The sequence below is a fragment of the Patagioenas fasciata genome, chromosome Z (assembly GCF_037038585.1).
Source record: "Patagioenas fasciata isolate bPatFas1 chromosome Z, bPatFas1.hap1, whole genome shotgun sequence".
In the NCBI taxonomy this organism is placed as follows: domain Eukaryota; kingdom Metazoa; phylum Chordata; class Aves; order Columbiformes; family Columbidae; genus Patagioenas; species Patagioenas fasciata.
Genome location: NC_092560.1, coordinates 66,369,169 through 66,394,797, shown reverse-complemented (window position 1 = coordinate 66,394,797; position 25,629 = coordinate 66,369,169). Strand labels below are relative to the sequence as shown.

The 25,629-nt window shown below is 39.8% G+C and overlaps 1 protein-coding gene across 6 annotated transcripts in view; it reads left to right on the top strand.

Moving 5' to 3' along the window:
* Positions 1-1,132: 1,132 nt before the first annotated feature.
* The window catches only part of ADAMTS6 (ADAM metallopeptidase with thrombospondin type 1 motif 6), a 150,764-nt gene continuing 126,267 nt past the window's right edge, over positions 1,133-25,629 (top strand). Inside the window, exons 1-8 of one of the 6 annotated variants that reach the window (XM_071801810.1) lie at positions 1,162-1,220; positions 1,545-1,691; positions 6,689-7,091; positions 7,890-8,254; positions 17,282-17,450; positions 22,687-22,904; positions 23,424-23,507; positions 24,016-24,161. In XM_071801810.1, coding sequence (XP_071657911.1) covers positions 6,995-7,091; positions 7,890-8,254; positions 17,282-17,450; positions 22,687-22,904; positions 23,424-23,507; positions 24,016-24,161 — 1,079 coding nt within the window. In that variant the 5' untranslated portion in view covers positions 1,162-1,220; positions 1,545-1,691; positions 6,689-6,994. The other 5 variants (XM_071801813.1, XM_071801811.1, XM_071801812.1 and 2 more) reach the window with 5 other exon arrangements.

Genomic DNA, 25,629 nt, shown 5'->3' with positions numbered 1-25,629 from the left:
ACGGTGAATACCGACCACCGGTCTGACTTCTCCATCTGACAGTGCACACAGATAGCCTTTAGTGACCAGGAGTACTGTGCAGACTGGTGACTGTGCAGGTTGATCTTGTTCTTTTGATGCTCTTGGACCTTTCCCGGCAAGTCATTTCACAGGTCAGCCAACTATTACAGATTGACCAAAAGAATTACACCTACTACCTCCGGTTTGGGTGGAAAGCGTGCATCCGCTCCATTTGGGAAATACTGTTAGCTGAAGCTTGAAACCTTAGAACCTAGACTTAGGGAGTATTTTTTTTACCCTCTCTCTTTTTTTGGCTATCGGAAATTAACTTGGCTGGTAGGAGAGCAAGTCTCGGATTCCATCCTCCCCCCCGGCTCCCGCCACCGCCAGCCTCACGGCACACAAGCGATCCCGCAGGCTGCCAGCTACCCTTTCCGATCTCCACCTTCCTGCCGCTTCCAGCCGGTGCTGGCGATGCCGGGACGCTGCCCCCGACCCCGGCCAGCGCCTCCCGGTTCCCGGCGCAAAGGGAAGCGAAGGCGCTGCGCGCGCCGGGCCCCGGCGGGATCCCCGGCCGGATCGCCGGCCGGGCGGGCAGGAGTTAGCCCCGGCCCCTCTGCGGTGGGCACCCAGCTGCCGCTCGCTGCCCCGGCCTCAGACACCGCCTTTCCTCGGCGGGAAAAAAGCCACACGTTAATTTTTTTAAATTTTATTAAGGTCTGTTATGGGGCGCGAGCCGGGCCGCCGGCGGCGAGCGGCTCGGTAGCAGCTCGCGGTGGGGGGGAAGGCCGCCCCTGCTCGGCGCCAGCCGCCTGCACAGCGCAGCGCAGCACACCGGCGCGGCGGCGGCGATGGCACCGCCGTCCAGGCAACTCCCTCCGGTCAGACCGGGCTCCCCGGTGGCGGCGCGGCTCCCGCCTCACCCCGCGGCACCGGGCGGGGGTCGCGCCTGGGACGTCACACCATTATCCTCATCCCCCCCGGCCCCTCCGCCGCGAGCTGCGCGCGGCCTCCCCGCCCCCCCGTTTTTCGTTACCCCGACTGTACCCCTGCCCCCCCCCCCCGCCACGTGACGCGGCGCGCATGCGCGGGCACGGCGGCGGCCCGGGGCACATCTGCAGGCTGACGTCAGCGTGCTCCGCGCCGTCCCCCGGGCGAGGCTGCCAAGGCTCCCCGCTGCCGCCGCGCTCGGCTTGGCCGGGGGCCGGCAGCGAGAGGAGGTCTGGGGCTACTTCAACCAAACTTTCCTGAGTCCTTCCTGCTCTGCCTGCCTTCCCTCTCCCCCTCTCTCTCCTCCCTCCTCTCTGTCTCTCGCTCCCCCCCCTCTCCCCCCCAACTCAGATGATATTCACATGGTATTTTGCACAGAGGAGGCTGCTCAAGAGGAGGGCACCCACCCCCACCCCAATATAAGCCTGTTTTTCTTCCTTCCTTCCCCCCCCCCTTTTTGTTGGAAAGACAAAATGTGCAGGGTGATAGGTTGGGTGAATTGATGGCATCCTTCCTCCTGCCAAGCCGGCCCGTTTTCTAAAAACCCCTTGTAGGAAGGCTAGAGAACTTTATTCTGTTGGAGAATATAACCCTGATGGTTGCTTGCACAGAGGGGAAAAGCAGAGAGGAATACGGGGATCGTCCTGTGCAATCTCTATTGTTTGAATCTTACTTTATATCAGAAATTGAAGATGAAAACGGTAAGGAAGATTTCACGCTATTCAATGAAACTTTTTGCTTTTCTTGTGTCCCGAATAATGGTGCGTACAGGGCTTTGGGGAGCGGGGGGAGTTTTATTTGCATTAGGCGAGGTGGATTTGGAGTAATTTCAGACAGAAACCTTTGAGGATGGGGGAAGGGGTGCGAGGATTTTCAGCCGAAAAGAGTAGTGATTTATGGAGTAGCGTCTCGAATAGTGTAAATTTTTTTTTAGATTTTTCATACTTTTTTCATACTAAGTCGTTGGCAGAGAGGGGGGAGAAAAAAAAATCCAACAACAGATGAAAACCAAAGCAGCCCCCAAACCGCGACAACCCACAGCTATTCTGGATCGCTTTAAGTTTAAGAAGCCCAGCGTCTGGCCGTGCCGTGTCCAGAGTTGTCCGCTGCTGCGGTCAGACAAGTGCATATTTTGTGCGGGGGCTCGGAGGGCCGGCGCGGCCGCCGTCCCGCAGCCCGATGCTGGCGGGGATGTCGGGCTCTCGCCGGGCTCATCAGGAAGATCGAAGCGTCTGGTTTTGATTTACTTCGAGCCGCTTGGGATTTGCCAGACTCTTAACCCTGCGGAGCCGTATTTATCGGTGTGTGTCTGTCTCCGCAGCGTCCCGGGGTTCAAAGGGACTTTGTTTGGTGGGAGGAGGTAAGTGGGCTCTCGCTCCCTGGCGATGCGTGTGCGGATTTTGTCTTCACTATTTTCTTTCATTGTTGTACATGAGAGAACAGAGAGGAGAGAGAGAGGGAGAGAGGGAGAGTCAGACTCTTGTTTTTATTTGGGCTGCCGGTGCAACGAGTTTGGGCCAAACGCCAAGTGTCTGGGTCACACGCGTTTTATCCAAATAGATTCAGCGCTGCTGTCTGGAAATGGGCTGCGGAAAGTTAACTTTAGGATCAACTCCACCACAGCAACCAGGCTCTTCCCTTCAGCCTCTCTAAGGAGGAGGGCGCTTTTTTGTTGTTTTTTCCTTTTGAATTTTGAGGGATGTGTGTCTGGTGACCTCCAACTTGCTTTAATACTAGGTTTTCAAACTTTTTTGTGAGTGCAGACGTGTGTATGCAATATGCATGTGTATACGTGTTAGACTGCGTGTGTAGCCATGTATTTTTTCTAGTTGTTGACTTTTTTTGCGGAGGGGCTGGGGGGAGCGTTTGCGCTTTTTTTGTCATTGCTACCCACCCACCCCTCACTCCCGAAATGCATTGACAGCTGACCCCTTCGGCAGGGCCGGCGGGGAGCCGTCGAGGGGGGAGGCTGTTCAGGGGTGGCCGCCCCGGCCGTACATCGGGGTACGCACAGCATCAATTCTGTTAATCACACCCCGGTTTCTCCTTAAGTCCCGGGCAGGAAGGATCCGTTCTTTCCCTTTGTACGTGTCGCCCTCCCCGCCACCCCCTGGCCCCCGTTTCTTTTCACCGATCCCTTCCCGGCGCGGTCTGCGCGTCGCTGTTTTCGCCTGGGGAGCTCCCAGGGGCACGGCTAATCTCCGGCTTTTGAAGCCCTGCAACGCTTTTCATGGCCAGCCCCGATACCTGTAATTGAATTTGTGTGATTGATGCCCGCCCCCCGCCCCGTCCCCTCCCGCCGCCCTCTCCATTTCCTTAGCAACCACTCGTCCTGCCGGCGCGGACGGCCGCCCCTGGCCGCGCCTCACCGCGGCGCTCCCCGCCACTCGCCCGGGCCGGGGAGGGCGGGAAGGCGGCGGGCGCCTCGCGGCGGCGGGGGCAGCCTGTGCCTCTCTCCGCCGGCCCCCCTGACCAGAGGGGTGTGTGCAGTGACTTCCCCCTGCCCCGGGACCGTTTCCCGCCCTACTGGGAGCTCGACGCATTTGTCGCTCCCTTCGACCCGTCCGTTCCGCCCCGAAGCGTAACCCTGGGTTTGTCTGTCTGAGCCGGCGCTGCGGTGTCGTTTCGGCACCTCGGCTGCTACCGGCAGAGCTTGTCGCCGCCTCCAAGCCGCGCCAGAGCCTGGCGGTTTTGTTCTGTAATAGGCGCCCCTTGTGTGGAGACCCCGGCGCCGGTGGGGGCTGTGGCAGACCTCAGGGGAGGCTCCCCGTGCGGTGATGCTCTTGGGATAGCGGTTTCTTGGCAGTTTGCCAGTCTCACAACTTCATCTACCTTAATGGACACATTAGTTGCCCAAGGTATCTTTGCTTAGATGGAGGCTCACACGGTGGCTAGCAGTTTGGCTAGTCACCCCCATAACCCACTTTATGCCTCGAAGTCTTCCGGTTTGCCACTCTCACAACTTCATCTACCTTAATGGACACATTAGCTGCCCAAGGTATCTTTGCTTAGATGGAGGCTCACACGGTGGCTAGCAGTTTGGCTAGTCACCCCCATAACCCATTTTATGCCTCGAAGTCTTCCAGTGTGTGTTCGTACCCTTTTTTCCCCTTAGTGGAATTTCAATGGGTAGGAAGCTCATGTCACCAATGAGAGGACTGACACTCTTGTCATCAGTACCTCCACAGAAGTGGCACTGCTGTGCACCTGCCTTGTCATCAGCATCTTAGGTTTTGAAAAAGTCCTGGTTTATTTATGTATTTTTAATTTTTAATTCTTTTTCAGTTTGGCAGAGCATTTATAATTAGGCAGGAGCTGTGATTTTAGGTAAAGGTTCAGGACATGAAACACCCTTACCAGTGGATGAACACGTAGTTCAACCACAAGACAGAAGAAATGCTTCTTATTGTAAGCTTAGTGTTGACAAAATGTGTCAACTTGACAACAGTCAGAAGTGCAATACCTCAGAAGATGGAAAGAGAAAAGGATATAGGCAGTGGATGCTTTGACATTCATACTGGAAGTATTATGTCTGGAGTTACAGTGCTTTTATCCTTTAGGTCCATTACTGCTCCTTAATCTGGAGCATTAAAGTCTGCTTGTATCAGGGCTCAAGATGGCTATAATTTTGGAGAGGAGGTTAAAAATTCTGCTGAAGCTTCTAGTAAGCTTAACATGACAGGAGATTTTTCTTGTGTGAAGCTTGGAATGAGCTGACCATTTCACACAGACCCCTGCAAAGGCACTAGACATGGGTGACTATTGGACACTGTTGACCAAGGACCACCATGTGGGCCGTTGGTGTCTAAATAATGGGCACTGTAGTTCATGTCAGTATTCTGAGCCACCTAGCTCCTTAGGTACTACAGTTTCAGGAGATCTTAATGCTGGGATAACTTCTTATCAGCTTAACAGACTGCATATGAGCTCCCCAGTATGATTTTTTAGCTAAGTGAAAGCTGTTGGGCAATGTTACCTCTAAATGTGGCAGTAATGAGCTGTTACTGGACTACAGTGTCCAGTTCTGGTGCCTGTGCATGAAAAGGGGTGCTGATGAATTGGCAAGGGTTCAGAAAAAAAAAAAAAACCTGCAGAAGTAACTAGGCTTTGGGAAACTGGATTGCACAGGGTGAGGTAAACCAAATAGGTTGAGCTGCTTATCAAGAGGTGTCAAAATGTGCTTTTATATCCATGCAAGGAGAAGAAAGCAGCTCATTGGCAGACAGGGATAAAGCAAGATTCAGTGTAGGAATTTGAAATGGGATGTTCTCAGATTAGTACACTAAATATTGTGCCTTATTTCTAAAAGCTGTGACTAAATATTATCTAGGAAATAAAAGTTTTACATGGAAGACCAGACCAGAGATTTTATTAATATGCTTTGAGACTGTGCCACATGTGAGCGGCATAACTAAATTCTTATGCCACCCCAGGAAAAAATACCACCAAGCCCAAAGTAGGCTTGAAAAGTGTCTTTTATTCCTGCTACAAACCTTAATGAATTCTATGTGTTGTCTTGAAAGACGCTTTAAAAGTAGGTATTGGAATGAATAGATTAACTTCATTTATGTGGTAATAAGTAGATGCGTTTCAAATTGACTGAGACGTTTCCTAATATTCACTGTGATGTTAATAAGTAGGATTTGCACGGTGTTGATTTTTCCTGAGATGACAGGCTACAGCTCTTTAACCTTTGCAAATAATCCACTGTCTGCAGGGGTATTACCTGTCTTAATGAATATTGCAAATAACTCCCAGAATTTTAGAAAGGCAAGTTTATCTAGTGCATATGTGACTATGTATGCTTTTAGACATTTTTTTTTAAACAGTTTTCCCTTGTTAGGTATTCTGTTTCTCCGTTGTCTGCTTCACCAGAGTTTGTTCTATGCACAGGTGTGCTGAGAGAGCTTAAGAGGACTGATTAGTACCAGCTGACACAACACATGGTGTGGTATCCCATGATACTGGACAGTTAGCAGACTGCATAGATCTTCCATTTAAGTCCTGGTTGCAGCTAGACCAGCTTTTTAATATTACAAATGAAAAGAAAGTAACATTATTTATTCAATCTTGTGACATGCAAAATGAAAATAAAAATATGTTCTACTACATAAAATTGTAGTTCAGATACGTGCAAAACATTTTTGACAAAAAACATTTGAAAAATTAGAATGTGTGTGATTAATAGCTTCAGATGCTGAAATTTGTTCTTTGGTATTAGAATGTGCAGCATTTCTATTTAAGTGAATGAGAATTCAGTCTGCATAAGCAGAACCCAGGCCCAAGTATTAAGAAAATACATGCTGCAGAAAGATCAGATAACTGTACTCTGGATTTTTTCCCAGGTTCTTCCGTTGTCTACCAATGTATTTGGTCTAGTTACTCACCACTGAAATCAATGAGTGCATAGCATTGATTATAGCTGGAACAAGTCTGAACACAGTGTTTGAGCAACAAGAAACCTTAGTTTTATGAGCTCTTATACCTTTTTAATGTAAAATCCATATGTACATCTTAAGTTACATGGATCTGCTGTTCATGTTTTTTGTAAGATTGTGACATTGGGCCATAAAATTGATAATGTTTGAATATTATTTCAAAATGTTATGTTAGCTCACTATGATGGCTTAGTGTTTTGCAGTATAGATCTCTTTCAGTAGAAAGAACTTGCTTTGACTCATTTTGTTTTGTTTTTCAGGAGAAGAAATGGAGCAAGTTCAGTAACTATCCAGTCTAACATCTTAACTGATATCTTAAGGAATCTTACAAATACTTATTTTGAATTGAGAAAATGACTGCAGATATAGAAGAAAGTACAGGTTGTTGGAAAAGAATACCTGTCAAAAAGTGGAGCATCCAGTAGTTAATTTGGAAGTACTATAAAATAAATATACCTGTTATGGTGCAATTCTGGAGTGGAGTTAACTCCATAGCACACAGGTAGCTCTCCAAGGACAATAATAATAATAATTTAAAAAATAAAAGCTTTCTGTTTTTCTAAATTATGGATTTTTTTTGGAAGACGTGGACATGGATTTTGAGTCTAGTCATGGTTTCATCGGAATTTCACAGTGGAAACAGGCTTTCATATAGTTCTCAAGGTAGGGTTCCGACCTCTGTATCTGACAAGGAACATCTATTTTTGCTATTTTTGCATTGCATTGGGTAATATTTTCTTAACCACATTTATCTAGTGCATGAGATCATATGGGTTCTACTCTTAGTTTTATCATGATTCATTGTCATGGAAGTTTAAATACAGCAGATCTGATTAGATTTTTATTTTCTTTCTGTCTACTTTTAACTGTAGGAAAGTTTTTGAAGTTCAATCTAGTAAAATCTTGTACTTGATAATAGTTTAGACACTTGCCGTAAAACGATGAACATGTTTTCAGACTAGGAAGTAAGGATTTAATATTACTTTGATTCATTAACATTTATAGATTTTTAATGAAATAAAGAGCTGCTTACATGTTTTTACAATGTAATTATTTTCATTACTACTGTTCTTATTCTTGCAGGTGGATCTAATAGCTTTTTTCTTTGAATGGTATCACTGGGAAGAATATGTCCTTCTTAGATTAGAATGTAGACCCAAATGCTTACACGTTTTGGGTAAATAGGAAAGGATACCTATTTAAAAACTGCTGCTTTTTCAGTGACATCAAGTTAATAGGAACCCAAATACATTTTCTTGACTTAAAGAGAAAGAAAATATGATTTTATCTTATTCAGTAAAACACTACATCTTGTGTTTACTTGAAAATGACTTTTACTCATAAAGGTGATGAGATTTAGCCAAGTGTGGTTTATGTTTATACTACTACTTGTTGTTTCCTGTTATATTTTCTTCTCTTCTATGCCCACTCCCTGGACTGTCTTACCTTGTGATTACAAAGAGGAATTCCTGTCTTACCTTGAACACTACCAACTAACAATCCCAATAAGGGTTGATCAAAATGGAGCCTTCCTCAGCTTTACTGTGAAAAATGCTAAACCCTCAAGAAGGAGGAGGAGCACAGACCCTTATGACCAAGAACTGGCAGCATCTAAGTTATTTTATAAACTTTCTGCCTATGGCAAGCACTTTCATTTAAACCTGACTCTCAACACAGATTTGGTGTCCAGACATTTTACAGTAGAATACTGGGGGAAAGATGGACCGCAATGGAAGCATGATTTTTTAGACCACTGTCATTACACAGGATATTTGCAAGACCAACACAGTACAACTAAAGTGGCTTTAAGCAACTGCAATGGTCTGGTAAGTGCACATTACATGTTCTACTATAATATTGTGCTTGTCCCTTTTAAATGATGGAAGAAGAACTTAACTGGCATATCTTTGTTTTTTTGGTCCTTGTGGAAAGCAAACAGACAGTAAGGTATAGAAAACTCCTAAAATCTGATCTGGGTCGTGGGGAAATGTAGTCATCAGTTTTTCAAGCTCAATTGTAAGTACCAGGACCCAGTTATGTAGTCCTTTAGCAGGCAACATTTTCAGTGTTTATAGTGTCTGCACAAGGGCTGCAAGATTAGGTCTGTGCTGAGATCCTTACAGGTTATAAAAATTTTGCAATCTCGAGGGGTGGGACGAGGAAACAGTGAATCCTTTAGGATGATGAGTCTCTCCAGAGAGATGTTGGTTGAACTGAACACCTGCTTGCTGTCTTTGAGAATTCTGAGTAAATAGAACTTTGAGTAAATAACAGAGAATAGAAATTGCTTGGTGTAGATCTCATAACTGCTATAAATTCAAAGAGTGTAGAGGAAAGTAGGTCTTATGCAAGTAATAATTTACCATTTTTTAGAACTATTTCATTCACAAATTGTAAGCATTGCATTTAAAAGTAGGATTAGAAAGTCTCGTCTCTTGTATTTTCATTTCTTCTTTTACTGCTGATCTTCTGATCCTGATGGAAGTACTGGCATGGGAAAAAGATTCTTTTATTCCCAAGAGAAATTAGAAAACAAACATAAAAATTAAATAAAAAAAACCAACAACCCAGACTACTGAGTAACAAAATACTAAAATAGAGGGGCATCACTAGGAAATTTAAATCAAGAGCCAGTAATTTATCTAGTGAAAAAAAAAAAATATATATATATATAATGGTTATCCATTCTGGTTTTAATTATACTAGCACACTGGTCAACCTTCTTGTTAGGAATAGGCAGATCTAACTAATTGCTATGGGAAAAATAAGGTTACACAGACTTGCTAAGCTAATTCCCATTTGTCCTTGAAAATGCTGTTGAATAATGCATCTTGGGTTGTTATTTACAAACAAAAGCCAGCTGCTTCAGACCTAGATAGGTTGAATTACACCCAACTGCTTTTGCAGTACTTTTGAGGAAAAAATTTAATGGGGATTTCCATGGCTAAGTGAACACTTTCAAAGAAAGTTAAAATGGCATTCTGTTGAGTGTAGTATCACAGTTTGATTAATGCAGACTTGTAGTGGATAGGTCTGAATTTAGTACAATTTTTGCTTTGATTTTGCAGTTCCCATGTAATAACTTTTCTGTTACAGTTATTTAAGCTCTTAAACTAATATGCATAATCATTTTGCTTTTGAGTTCTTTTCAGCTAAAAATACTAGGGAGACTAAATCCTGGCTTTCAGGCTCCATGCCTCTGTCCCCAGAGTTTCTGCCAGTTGAGGCACAGGCTGGTTGGCTTCCTCAGAGCCTGCAGTCAATGCCATTGTGCTCCCATTTCAGTTCCTTGCTGACCTCAGCCAGGGGGTGATCCAAGAACCCCTGCTCTTGCCTTTGCTGGCTCTTGTTTTCCTTTCATGTTAGAAAGACAAGAGTGGGATGAATCAGGAAGAAGTCTGGGTTTTCCTGTCATCTTTACCCATCTCTAACTCCTCATAGCCCTTTTCTTCTTCAAAGAATTTAGCAGTATGGGAGGTGTCATGCTGGAGCAGATTTTTTTTTTTTTTTTTTGCTTCTGTGCCTCACACCATGAGGTGACATTTAGCATTCCCATTGCTGCTTGTTTTCCCTCAGCCTTGCTGTTTTGCTGGAGTGAAACTGCCCGCTGTTCTGTGGTTCTAGGTGTGAATACGTTACCATAGTGTCTGTAAGCTAACTTTAGGGTGGAATGCTTCCCAGTTAAATCGTCATCTTCAGTGATTTTAGTTGCTGTCAGCCCTTATGTGTTTCTTCCAGGTATTAAGGAGGTCTTAGTCTAGTCTCTGGCCACATCATGACTGGTGCTCTCGAGTTCTTCATGATCATGCCTCTTATTTGGGGCTGCACGTCAGGTGTCCAGTACATGCTCTAGAAAGCCTGAGTCACAAATGTGTGAGGCTCCTGTTGTGTTCCAGAAGTAGCAGCAAGGGGTGACATGAGGCTGTTCCTCAGAGAGGCAGGAATTCTGAAGAGGGGTAGAGTGAAGGCCTGACTTGGTATCATCCTCTACTGTACAGAAATTCCACTGTCATCTAGTGTTGACAAGGCCTTCTGAAGCACAGAGTAGGGGAGTTACCTCTCCATTCAAATAAATCCATCACAGAGTTATTTTTAAATGATGATTCCTACTGACAAATATTTTGTTATACAGCTGCTGGTTAGAACATGTTTAATAAAGCAATTGGCAAGGAATATTGAAGACAATATTTCTTGTTTTACAATCAGTGATAGTTCAGAATATGTCGTGTTTAAGGCATTTGTTGTATTTTCTAGTCTGACTGTTGGTCTGTGAGAGACCATCAGTCACGTTCTGCATAATTGTTGATTAACATCTGTCTCAAAGTCAGTCATTTTAAGTGTATCTCTAAAACAAGTAGTAATATTTAACAGTGAGTGTTGCTCACAGTGAAATTTAAGTGTTCAGTTTATTCCAGTTATCCTTTTAAGCTTCGGTAAAGTGAGTAAAATTCCTTCCTCTTAGTGAATGTTTGAGTTAGCTGTTTAGTTGTTCAGGGTGGGCAAGTGAGACCATGATCTAATCAACATAAGTTGTATGACTTTGAAGAACACTTGTAGTATTTGAGGTGAGTTCTAGTGCAAGAAGGGCTCTCTTGGGGTTTCATTATAATAAAAGTGACGAGCAGTCAGTTCATTTCCCTGTCACTGTTTCCTGCTTCAGCCTCTCCCTCTCTATTTCTCATTACCAAGTACCCTAGAATTACAGGCTGCTACTTACTGAAGTTTCATTGCAGCAGTTTCCCTCTGCTGGGCCCTGATTATGCTATAAATTGTCTGAAGTTATGAGGAAAGCTCTATAATCCAGTGAGCAGTCCTGTGAGGAAATTGAAGGTCTTGTCTGGCAGGCTTGCTGACTGCCAAACTCATATTTAGTTTGTGGACGATACATTTGTGGGTAGATTGCAGGTTTGGCCTTCTCATGAAAGAACCTGCAACAAGCAGCGTTTTGGGGCCTTTGGATGTTGAGTGCATGGCAACAAGGCTGAGGCATTGCCTAAGCTGGATACATTGTACTGAAAGAAAGAATAAGCTGGTAGACTGGCTGAAGAGAGCACTTCACCTCCAGGGAGGGAAATTTGTCTAATTCTGATGGGAGCAAGTCTTAAAGAAGAAAAGTTTTGGAGGTCATGATAGTGGAATTGGGCAGAAACCAAACTTTTTGCATTCTGACTGACATATGTCCTCTGCCAGGTGTTAAAGCTTTTAAATGAATGCTCAGACAAGTTTTCCACAGTAGCAGACTTTCTCATTGTCAAGGTATAATGCAAGGTGACAATAAACCGTGGCAGATGCTCTGTTAATCCCCTCACCCTTTCCTTAGATAGGAAAAAGTGATCAGAAGGAAGAGAGGAGAGAGACTTCAAGTTAGAAAGGGTTTAAAGCTTTACTAATACTACTAGTAAATAGAGAAAGTGATACAAAATATACAAAACCAATCCTGAATGTCCTGGAGTAGCAGCTTGGCCCACATGGAGTTGGCATCACTCCAGCAGCTGCAGGGCAGGCACCCAGAAGTCCTGGGCAGAATTTCACAGCAAACTGGAACTGGATTCAGGTGTGCGGGGCCTGCAACCAGTCCTAGGATGGCAAGCATGACAGACAGGGTCCTCTTCAGATGCCGACCATGGTCAAAGAGAGTGAGACCCTCGTGATCTCCCTCTTATATAGGGTGTGTGGCGCATATGGGATGGAATATTTGGTTGGTCAGTTTTAGTCACCTGTCCTGTCCGCCCCTCCTTGCAAATATACCCCTCTTGCGATGGAACATGTGCAATCTTGTCAGTCTTCTCGGCTGTCATAGCAATAAATCTAAACATGGGGCTTCTTCTCCCTTTCATTGACCACTCTTATCTGTCTTGGAGGGAACAGTCTCTCAAAAAAATATGCAGTTACTTAGAAGGTACTTAGAAGAACTTAGCTGAAAGGAAAATTCACTAAAAGAGAACTTGTCTTGTTTTTAAGAAAACCAGGACACGCATTTTGGCCTGAAAAGCTCAGTAGCGGGAAATACTTTAAAATGTGTAGAAAGTGAATATTATTGGGTAAGTGAACGAGAGGTTAAATCACATTTTGAGGCTACTATGGTTCCAAGGAAGTGTTTAATGTAAAAGACGAAGTGTTTCCATGGCATATGAAGTTCCATACACTGAGTAGCATTTATGCTGAATAGCACAGATGTCTCTATCCAAACAGAAATGATAAAGAAAGCACAAGAAGTAGGCTGTGGCTAAAAACATGACCTTACTTGGTTAAAAGAGGAATTATTTTGCTGGAAGACTGCATGTTTGTTTCATGTATTCCTAGTTTCATAGATGTATACATTAATCATATTCTTCTTAAATTAGATCATTTGGAAGCTGATTCTACCATAAAGAATGCATCTACTTTTATAGATTATAAATTGCGTATAGTATGGTATTATTGAATTGCGTGTAAAATAATGTCTAATTTATAAAGATCAGAAATGATATTGAAGAGGATTTAATGTTCTATATCAGTATCTTTGGAGTTCTCTTTGGTACTGATATGTATTTTCAGTATGGATTTCGTATTCAGAACTGTCTCTGTCCTAGTTTTAAGGTGTATTTTTAGTTTCCATGATGTACTGCCTCAGGCCAGATCTCTATTTTTTTTCATCTTTAGGAATACAGTAAGATAATGCAATTGTTTTCATCAGTCATAAAACCACCCTGAAGTGTATAGCCAGATGCAGATATACTGAACAACATTGGCATGTTTTCAGAAGTTTCCATTACTTCTATTTTATATTAAAAATGGATAAAACATAACGTCTAGAAAGATTCAAGGCATGGAGAAATTGTAAAACAGTAGTATTGTGTGGAAAAGGCACACACTTACTTGTCCTCTATAATTCAGTTTACTTCTGCGACTGATGGGCATCCCCCATCTCAAGGAGGCTAAGGCCCCAGCTGGACAGCCTGGCAGAAAAAGACTGCTTTTCACAAATTCAGGGGAACTCCATGTGGATTCACAGATTTGTCTGAGTATGTCAAACTGCTCGATCCAGACCTTATATATGTTAGCAGGAGTTGGCAACCTGTGGTGGGATTGGATAGCACAGGACCTCAAACAATCTGTTTCATATAATAATCTTGGGAATGTTGCTTGTAGTAACCTACTTGGGGCATTCAGCTTGTATCTTAAATTCGTGGTATTTTGTCAAGACCTTTTGCTGATCATTCTTACATCTTAATGATCTTTATTATGCTTTGGAGTGGAAGTTTGATTTACAAACTGTTCAAATACAATAGCAAAACTAAAAAAATTGAACACGAATTCCTTTTAATGCTTCAAAAGATGTTATTTCAATCTCCTTTTTCAACTGTGATTGTGTTTTGCTCACATAGTAGATTATAAGCCAAACCTGGGGTTTAGAATGTTGGTTTGGATGTAACAGTGTAATTCCCACTATTTATTAATCAGGTATTGCTGAATGCATATACAATGGAAGTATCTCTAGCCACATGAATTTCTTAAACTCGTAATTATAGTAAATGTTGCTTGTCACTGACCTAGGTATTTTTTATGTACACGATTCAAAGCGCTTCTTAAAATCGGTTACAGTGGTTAAACAAGACCACTTACATCAGTTTAATATTGGAAGAATAGTTTTGTTTGCAAGCAAAATTGATATGTTTAAGATTATATGCTGGGCTTATGTGAAGGGCATATGCAGGGCAATTGTGTCTCCAGTGTTATCAAGTCACTTGGCTAGCTGCAGCAACTGATCACATACATATTTTGCCTACCTGGTTGTAGTGTAAGTTAAAATTTATTTATGGTTCCTCAACTAAATATTACTAAAATATCTCTTAAACCACCATAGTGTTCAGACAGATGATATCAGATGTCAGCTAGGCACAGGAAAGACTAGCAATAGTCCCCTAACCTTTTTTATGGCTGGTACCTGAAGGAACTATGATGATGTTTTGCAGACATTCATACTGAGTTTTGCATATTAGCATTTGGAAATATGCAATTTGTATAGAGAATTAATGTTGCAATTAAGTATTGCTTATGGCATATGAATTGACTCACTCACTAAGGTCATATCACTGTCAGTTTCAATATCTGATATAAATGTTCATGTTTAGACTTATTAAGTGCGCTGGACTTGAATACGGGACATGAAGAATGTATGCTCTGGAGTAATCAGATTTAGGTTAAGACCTACTGCGTTGCAGAGACGAAGCTGCAGTTTGGATCGTACCAGTGTCTCTCCAGGCTTGGCAAGAAGTGGACAGCCTAATGGTGTTGGCCAGAACCACTCTGCAGGACTCTTTTCCTGTGGCAACATAATACCAGAGCTTATAATGGCTCAGGATTCGCCTGAACCCAGATGTCTGACGTCCAGACTGGATGCAGTCCAGACTGTCAAGGTTCTTTCTGCACATCTGGCAAACCTAGTTACAATTTAGTTTATATTTTCAGTACTATTTAAGCATCAGTGTACCAATAAATGATTTATATTCTAGTAAAGTCTTAGACTCCCAAGTAACAAGAAGGCGTTGTGAGAGGAATTTGATACCAGCATCTTCCAGGTGAATATAGACCCTGATGTTAACTTCTTGAGTAAGTAATTGAATTCATAATGAAAAATACCACTGAAGAGGAACACTTATTGTTATAGTCACTATGTAAGGAATGTGTAATTGAAAGCTGCAGCGTGTTCATATATTTATTTTAAAAATTTATAATAGAGTTATATTTGAAAAACACTATTCATTCTGATATGTTATACAGGATTTTTTATTTTGTAAGTTTTATGTTGTTACTGAAATCCACTTATTCTAGGAGTAAAAACAGCAGGCATTTGATGTACAAAGCAGCAGCAGGACAGGAGCTTTGACCAAGAGTACAATGGCAAGCCTTTAGAAAAGGCTTTAGCATATTTAGAGCAGATGTGGAGCAAGTGGTTTTATGGCTGATCATAGAGGTCTCATCAGAGGAAAAAATAATGCCTTTAAAAATGGCTCATGCATAATACTTACCTTACAGATCAAAGATATGGTAGAAATTTGAGAGTCATCAAATGAGGATATGAATGCAGAAGTTCCTGCTTCCATTCTCCTACCTGATAAGTAGCTCTTTCTCCTGGTGTAGAAAGTTCATACATTCAGAATTATCTAGCTATAGGTACCAGAATTTTTTATTTAGGAAATATAGGTATAGGAGTCTGTCAGGGCTTATTCCCTAGTGTTTCTATATCTGAAAGGATCCCAAACTGGATTTTTTGCTGAAGTTCAGTTTTAATTGCTGAAGGTTCAGGAAATTGCATAGTTGGCCTGAAATCTCCCCTTTCTTCCATAAACCACTTCCTGTTTGGAAGAAGCTGGGTTCACAAACATGAAAGTTATGAGAACAGAATATCTACTATTCCGCACTGCAGTATGCGGAAAAAAATGTTCGTTTCTTATGGAGAATGAGGTCTAGTGCACAGTCTGCAACAACTCGGATTTGCCAGATTTGTGGCAAGATCTTTTGTGCTGGTTCGACTGAAAATGAGTTAATTTTCCTTCACACAGTTAGAAACCTTTCTTTATTGTAGCTAGCACAATCATTATTTGGATTTAGTTTGAGGACAAGAAGACAACACCCCAGGACAGAGTTGTCTGGGAGCCAAGGCCTCTGAGCTCTGCCCACAGGTGTGGGCATCGAGGAAGTGGGGCAGAGCTTGACTGACATCCAGACTGATCAATAGGAGTATTCCATCCCATTAGCGTCATGGTCTGTATTTAAGGAGAATCAGGATCTTCCAGCTGAGTTCTTTCCTTGTTCGGTTGGAGCCAGGATGGAGACCTGTTGAGGGAAGTTCTGTTGGGGAGTTTCTTTAGTTCAGCCTTTTGCCATCCTGCTGTTCTGCAGAGGCCTCTGGGCCTTTCTGCCTTTTTCTCTCCTCTCTCCGGGATCGGCTGTTGGGACCAGGTGCTGCTGCCTGGGACTGGCTGCTCAGTGTGGATGGAGTTCGTGAGGAATTGCCTTGAGTATCTTTTATTTCATATTCTGTTTCTATTATGTGTATATATATATTTATGTACATATACACATATGTGTATATATATATATATGTATATGTGTATCTAAACTAGCAGTGTATTAGTATTTTGTTATTTTATTGAACTGTGTTTATCTCAATCCAGGTTTCTCCCTTCCCTTTTGATTCTCTCCCCTAATTGGGGAGGAGGGAGTGAGCGAGCGGCTGTTGTCATTGTATTGCTAGCTTGGGTCAAACCACAACATCTTTTAAGGAATAGATGCTTTGTAGATAGTGTATCCTAAATTAACATTAATAATTTGATTTTAGTTACTAGCTCATTTTTGGAATTAAGCATCTCAATGTGAAAAGCTGAATGTTTTCCCTGAATGAAATGAATCCTTCATGCTGTTTTCTTTGATGCAGTATGTGGCTTTAAGCATCCACCAGTATGACGTCACATATTGGTCTCACTATTTGAGCAGGACCATTTTGGCTTGGTGTTGCTTTTAATGGATATGAATCATGTAGTTTTGGAACATCTCTGTGAAGAGATTATTTGTCATATACTGAGAATATCTCTTCCTTTCTTACCACATCACCAAAAAATGATGGGAAAGAACTGCATAAATGGGGCAATGATGTTTTTATTTTTTTTCCTCATTGTGTTGCCTGTAGGCACTTACTCCTGCTCCCACTAAAATCCATGCAGGTGAGCTGCCTCGTGTATTGTTTTCTATGTTGACTTACAGTTGTGGATTTCTTCGCAGAGATTGTAGACAAATGTTTTTTAAAATTAAGCTTTTTAATAGGAGTTCTATCTTTTATGAGTTTTCATTTTCTTATTTTATTCTTTAAGCATGGAGTCATTGCTACAGAAGATGAAGAGTATTTTATTGAGCCTTTAAGGAATATAACCGAAGATTCCAGTAACTTTAATTATGAGAATGGTCATCCTCATGTTATATACAAAAAATCTACCATGCACCAGCAGCACCTCTATGATCACAGTCACTGTGGAATCTCAGGTAAATGAGTATGAGTGTCATTCCTTTTGAAAAATTATAGCTATTTTAAAACCTTGCTTGGTTCACATGTCAGGCAGTGGAAAGTGTAGCAAGGGGAATCCTCCTTTTGGGTGATGCAATGTGCCCTGCTGAAAAGTAGCTTTATTTTATTTTCGGATTCAGAGTATAGTGTCTTTCAAAAACTGAGACACTAGGAGAAAGTCTTGTTTTGTATCTGTGTTGTGTACAGTGGTAGTAGTGAGCATAGGCTTCCTCAAAATGTGTTATGAAATGTACTTTGTTCCCCACTGGAAAGCATGACAGCTCAATGTTTAATACATGTTCCATCTCATTTGAGGAAACTTGACATGCAATAAATGTGTTAGTATTATGATTAGTAATGTATTTGGAACTAGAGTCAACATCTTTCTTGTTTACAGAAGTTTATGGTGTTTTGATACTGGCTTTTGGGTCAGTGGATTAATTTAATAATAGTCACATATGTGATTTACAGGTGCCTTATGAGAAGGATTATCTAGTTTTGATTGAAAGATATTTTCCTTGTGTATTCCACAACAACACTTTTCAAGTACTCCTTGATGTGATTTTCACTTGCTTAAGCAGAAAACTAACTTTTTGAAGACATCATGGAGTAAATCTGACAAGTTGTTTTAGAGGGCTAAAATAATGGATTTTTTCCATAATAGAAAAGTGTTCTAACCTTGTAAGTCTTTTTTTAATTTTTAAAAATTTTTTATTTTTTTATTTTACTATGTCAGAAATAGTTTGTTCTTTAAAGTTTGGTCCTGGACAGTTGTATTCTGTGAGATTCAGTGCACACGGCAGGCTGACAAAAACTAATATTTAAATAAAATAATATTGCTGCTCATTGGTGTAACTTATTTCAGCTTCTTTTGGAGGTTGTAACTTTACTGGCACCTGCTGACTGAATTTACATTACAGACTATCTGCAAAGGTCCATGCTTGGGAGACAGTTGTTCCTGAGTGTTTCAGTTAACTGTGTTTAGGGAGTGCCAGACTTTATGTATGTAACTTCTGTTTTAGTTTGGAAGTATTATTCCATCTACATGCTCCTAATATTGCAAAACAAGTGTCCTAACCATTAGTGCCTGCTAAATGATTGTGAAATCAGACTACTAATGTATGTTCATTTTGTCGGGAAGGCTATCACTTAAGCCTCTTGAAATAAGTGGAAGGATTGTGAAATGTAGGATGATGTAATTTTTACTATTATTATATCCCTAGAAAAAGAAAGGATGTTGGCCTCTGTCAGATGTTATCTCCCAGATCAATGCTTAGGAAGTAGTTCTCCAAGTGAGGATGAAGCAGTGGCAGCTAGTTTGGTCAGGTTGTGTTCAATCATTCTGATGGTATCTGTTGTGTGGATCACAGGTTGATCAGTGCTGTGCATCTTGCATGCATTTTTTGTGAAACCTGCCATAATCTTTAGCATTTATTCCTATGCATATTTGATGCTACATGTGTTCTTGGAAGCTCCTGTGCATGTCCTGAGCTTTAGATCTGTCATGACCAGGGGGCTTGTGGAGTCTCCTACTCTGGAGACATTCAAAACCCACCTGGACACATTCCTGTGTAACCTCATCTGGGTGTTCCTGCTCCGACAGGGGGATTGGACTAGATCATCTTTTGAGGTCTCTTCCAATCCCTAATATTCTGTGATTCTGTGATATCCTGAAGTCTTAAATTATTGAAATACGAAAGCAATGCTTTTTAAAAGCCTGTGACCAATATCATGCTCATTCATCTCAGTTTCTGCTTTTTTTTGTTGTTCTGCATACTACTTCCACTCGATGAAAATATCTGAAAAAAATTTGCTGTCCCACAAAACTCAAGGTCTCACTTTTCCAGATGATGTGCTATTTTAATGTTCTCCCCATGGGTACCAAAAACCTTTCAAACTCATTTTCTGAGTGATGTTGGAGATTTATCCTGAAGTGGTATGGAATCTCTGGAATATCAAAAAAGTAAAATAAAATATTACTTTTCAATTTCACAGGTTTCAGACCCTAGTACTAAAGCCAGGTTTACAGTAATAACTTATTTTGCTAGTAGAATAAATCTTCAGGGTTTTAGAAGTTTTGAGTAGTCTAATTTTGTGTTTTGAAATGTGGTTGTAACAAACCTGTAGGTACTTTTTGGCAGTATATAAGTTATTTTGTCTGGAGACTGATTTTAGCTTTACCTTCAAAACAATTTTGCCAGTATAATATCCTGGGAGGAATCTGCTTTTGTAGCAGTGCCACTATTCACAGTCTGGCAAGTTTCCCCTACTGTAATCCAGGCCTAGATTTATTGTGTGCCTTTTCTCTGTCAGGGAAGTGGTAAGGATCTTCAGGTGCTGATTGAAACAAGAAGAATATTATTTCTGACCTTTCTGAGAAAAATTGCAATAATTGATAGAAAGTGGGGTGGTGAATTTGGTGAAAGGATGATCAGAATTGTTTGGGATGAGTGAGTGATGGACTACTTCACAGTAGATAAAATTATGGTGCCTAATACAAGAGAAGAATTTGAGGGGCAGGGTGATTCAGGTAAGAAGAGGGGATAGACTTTCATTACCTAAACTAGATTTCAAGCAGTTAGACATAAGAATGTTTACAAAATAAAAAATGTTGAATTACAATTTTATGTGTGTGTCATCACCAAGTCAACTATGTTTTATTAAATATCATTGAAATCATTAAGGTTTTGGTAAGAAGTTGGCCACCACCAAATTGTAATCTCTTCAATGGGATTTGAGGCCACTGGGTTATCTTGCAGAATGCTGTATTTGGGTAGGATTGAGAAAAAAATTGACATATGAAAGCCACAGAGTGACAGATTATTTAGGGGTGGCTCTACTGCATGCTACCTTATGTAGTGGTTTTACTTATGCTAGACTTTACAGTTGGTGTATTCTAAAATGAAAAAAATGCTTGTATATACATTAAATGATGAAATTAAACTAGTAAGAAAAAAGCAGCACATAATGGTTCATTTAAAAATATTTTCCTAGTCGTATCTTACATAAGTAGCTTTCTCTTGTGTTTTGAGATCTTTCTTTGTATATGTTCTCTCCTCTCTCTCCTCTTTCACGCCCACCTAACATCTTTAGAGGACTGAGTTAGAACAACTTGGGTACTCTTGTGAACTCTATGTCTACACATTTTTTAATTTATTTTGAGTTGCAATTTTAAAGCTAATCTCTGCTTTCGTAATCATTATCTTGGGGTTTTCCCTTTTGGTGTGTGATTTCCACCCCCTCCCCCCCCCCCAACTTTCTGCTTTTCCTTTTTTACTTCCTGATAGCTATGTTCAATGTTAATGAAATTCTTTTTTTTTTTTCTTTTTTAATCTAGGAATGTGCTGAAAAAATGTCATAACTTGACACAGAACTATTTCTTTTAGATATATTGCAAGCGTTAAATGGCGTGTTTTAGCTTTATAAAGAAAATCCAATCAGCATTATTTTGTGTTTTTAAAGTAAACCAGCATAAGCATTAATAGATCCTGGACTGTGAGCCAAAGTACTCAGGATTGTTTTCAGCTTTACCATTACTTTGAGACCAGCTGAAGTCTAAGCTTCTCATCTGATAAGAAAATAAGAAATATTTGTTTTTGTGAAGTCTTCTGAGACCTTTGTTTGAAGGATACTATCATGATGGGTCAAAAAATATTTTATTTGTTTCTCTGAAAGTTTTCTGAACGAGATAATTTGTTTTCATATGTTTAGAGTAGATTTGCGTCTTTGGGTGAAAAATTATGAATAAATGTGGAAGCTGTATTGCACTTCTAAAGTACTTCTAGCAATATAAGAGCATCAGAAACCCTCAGATGTCACCATCTATTATTTAAAATTAAGAGCAGATTTTTAAAAATTTAATAGAGAAGCTGTCAGAGAAAATTCCAGACATTCCTAAATCACTCCTTAAGTGAGATGAAAATCTTTGAACCATTAAAGCGACTTTGAATTGCTTACAATAGACATGAAAAACAGGAATAAGCTTGATGTCCATATAGAATCCTCAACAGGCTTTAATACTTGATATAGTTTTTTAGAATTAATTATATCCATTTCAGAATGAGGACAATTGTATTACCAACATCTTTTCAACTACCAGCTTTATTTTCATTTTTTGAGTTTTCTAAAATATGCGCCTTTTAAAGCCAACATTATGGCCTCAGAAATTATAAAGCACTGCAACAGTGAAAATGCTGAAGCTTTGCATTCTTGGTTTTGTCCTGAACATATGTTCTTAGTGATGTAATTGTTGCTCTGAAAATAACATTCTACTTAGGTGAAACTGGACTAATAATATACTTTGATAAACTTAAGGTTGAGACCTGTGTGGGCCTTTCTGGAAAAGGGGTATTTAATGCACACAAAAGTGTTGGTTTTGCAGGGAAGGATGGGTTCAATTTTGTCCTGAGGACAGGAATTCAGAATCAAAGTAAGTCTGTAGTGTTTGTTTTAACGAGAATTAATTACAGCTGTTTGAATTTTTAATAATCAATCTCTTGCGTGGAAAAAATATATTTTCTGTAGTAAAACAAATACAGAAAAATCAACATATTTAAACTAAAATTAGTGTTAAAAATAACTATAGCAATTATCCAATGTCAGACCATTTTAGATTTCCCATTATAGTTAATTCATGAGATAGATAAAATCTAGTCAGATAGCTTTCTTAAGAAAAAGTTAGTTTATTTGGCCTGAAAATTATTAGGCAGGTGAGCATAATTACCTAATCATTACAGAGTTTCACGTGAGGGGAAAAGCTTTTTTTGATGCATTTATCAGCATATTTAATTCTTTAGTACATTTTGATACCTTTTAGCTTGAATTTTGAATTTTTAATTTCCACTATGTTTTTTCCAAATGTTCTGTCTGTCTTGTTGTTAGCCATAAAATTCTAAAGTCTGCTTGTGGCTAATTTTAACTAACCTTTAGCATTAACATAGATGTGAAGAATCAGATCTACTAAAAGAATATTGATGATTTATGTTCCCCAGTCAGTTTAGGGAGAGTTGAAAATATAAGAGCTCAAAGCTGGTTTTCCATTATGTAAGGTATTTTAAATAAATGTTTAAAAAATATAATAAATTTAACTTTTCTTTGCCTCAAGAAAGACTTCTTTTTAGAAGCCTGAAGATAGTAATCTCAACATAAAATAGCTGCATTTGAATGAGTTTTACTAGTGAACTCTCTGAACTGGTTATTTATTTTGGCTCCTAGAAGACCTCACAAGAAGTGGTAAACCTTGGTGGATGAGTGATGCATCTGCTTTTCCAACTTCACTGCCAGTCAATGACACTCTAAGTGGTCATAGTCGACAGAAGAGATCAGTAAGCCTTGAACGGTTTGTGGAAACGCTGGTAGTAGCAGACAAAATGATGGTGGGATACCATGGTCGGAAAGACATTGAACACTACATTTTGAGTGTAATGAATATTGTAAGTTTCATCCCTCTCTGTGTTCATATCAATAGGCATGTACTGAAATGATAAAGCAACTGTAACGTATTTATTTATTGGCATGAATAATGCTTTAAAATATGTATCAGCTTGCAGGAATGAATAATTGAAATATCACAAGTGTCCACATTGTGGGGGAAAATGCAGTACTGTTTCTGTCAAGAAGTACACTGTGATCACTTTTAAAGTGTTTGTCTTTAAATTCATCTGATTACATTTAAATTATACAGTTCTATTCTGTTTAAGTCAACAGTCTAAGTGCTCCTTGTGTTGGATGAATTATGAAACAAGGTATAAATGGTTTTGATAGAAAAGTGTGACCCAAGAAGTGTGTTTTATTGAATGGTCATTTTTTGGTCCATTAATAACTCTTATTCAGGTGATAATGATAATTAACATTACAAAATTACTTTGAGTGACAGGTTAATTTTTAAGCGTTTAGAAACAAGTAGTGTTTCTTGTCTGACTTTGTGCCTTTTCTTATTTTCTGGAGGTCAGGTTGCCAAACTTTATCGTGATTCCAGTCTAGGAAACGTTGTGAATATTATAGTGACACGTTTAATTGTCCTCACTGAAGATCAGGTAAGAGCTGTTGCACTAAGCTTCATATCCCTGAAATACAAGTTACATTATTGTGTAATATAGATTTCATTTAATTATTGCTTGAAATGACTGCCTCTGAGTACAAAATCTATCTTGTAATCTTTCACTACTTTAATCAAGATGAAACAGTTCAAAGGAATATTCCTCCTGTATAATTTCAAATATATCTGTTCTTACTCCAGATGATTATTAATACACCTTTGGGCATGCCGGTTTTATTTTTAGATCTATATTCTGATACTCTGATTTTTTTTTTTTTTTTTTTTTAATTGACACAATCATTATGAAAGTTGGAACAGAAAGAATGCCTGTTCAGTAATACACAACTGAACTTGGGTCAGATTTTACAGAGATAAAATCTGGCAAGAAGAGTTTATTCCTAGAAATCACTGCTTCTAATTATAGTCCCATTTTAGTTTTCAAAAGGCTTAACAACTGACCTTAGTAATTTGTTTGGAACATTTCTGGTATGCATGTTGTATTGCAGCCAAACTTGGAGATAAACCACCATGCAGACAAGTCCCTCGATAGCTTCTGTAAGTGGCAGAAATCCATTCTCTCCCACCAAAGTGATGGAAACACCATTCCAGAAAATGGGATTGCCCACCATGATAATGCCGTTCTTATTACTAGGTATGGTCGTTATAAGTATTGTGTTTATTTTATTTTATTTCTGTGGCTTTCTTGTTTTTGCCTTACATATATATTTAGAGGGATGCTCGTTGTAAAGTAATATAATTGGTAGGTAATCTTAAGAGGAGGAAAATTAATAGATGGCTGGTCTTAAATATATCAGACTATTAAACTAAAGACTAAGAATTTGGAAAAGTAAGATCTGCAAATTCTGCTCTTATTTTCACTTCATAATGGGCAATGCAAAATATTTCAGTAGAACAGATGGATCCTCTTGAACATTTTATACTTTTATAATTGAAAAGAATTAGTAAGATTATGGAGTATGAAACAGTGTGGAAAATGTTTTATTAACTGTATATAAAGTTTCTAATAAGAATTTCAAGCCAGAACCTCAACTAATATATTAGTATTTCTGCTGAAAAACAGCTTCTTACAGATTCAGGCACTGTGAGAATCTACTTTATAGCTGATTTGATATATTGCGCTTAATTAAGATGAGAACTGACAGTTTTAATAGGTAGTTTCAAAGCCTGCACATGTACCCATTTGCTTGCTTCAATTCCACAAAGCTTACACTGTAATTTTTAAATTCTGATAAACGTATTCCTGTTTGTCCTTTGCAGTTATGGGTAGGCAACTGTACTTCATTAGGAGATCACTTTTCCCATTGCTTATGTTTTCATCTCTGTTTTGTTTAAATAACAGCAGGTGCAGCAGCACTAATTTGGATTGTGATCTTTTATTATAGTTTCTGGTTTCCAGGACAAATTGTGTACTGCTTTGTATGTGACCTGTTTGTGGAATCATTGTTTTCACTGCAGAAAATCTTTACCTATTGATTAAAATAATGGATATTTTCAGGAATTTGTGTAGAAGGTGTAAAAATGGCTGGGTTTTGTTTTTTTTTTTTTTTTTTTAGGATGGGTGGGTTTTGTTGGTTTTGTTTTGTATAAGGAGCATTTTTGCGGGGCAGGAAAGAAAAGCTAATGAATTGCGTGTATTTCTGAATTCATATTTCAAATAAATTGTAACACGGGGTCATTAATACTACATAGTAACAGTTAGGATAATTAAATGCCAGAATCATTTAGAGCTCAGTTATAGTCTGAGAAGTTTAAAAATGCTAAAATCTCTAATAAAGAAAAAGGAATGAAATTCAAAATAAAATACAGTCCAAGATCTTGATTTTTCACAAAGGCCTTCCTTTATGCTCAATTTTTCATATAAGTACTTCCTTCACTAGGGCTGCTCATGTGTGAAATTAAATATATCTTTACAGCTGTACTACACATCAGGCTTTTACTAATATAATCTAGGCAGTGAATGTAATCCATAGGCTGTGTCAGTTGAAGCTCCCCAACATGTATATATAAGCTACCTTGGCAACACTGTATTTTTATTGTTGTGACTGAATAACTTGATGTTTTGTTAGTATTATTCTGGCACTTCAAAGCACAGTTGTTTA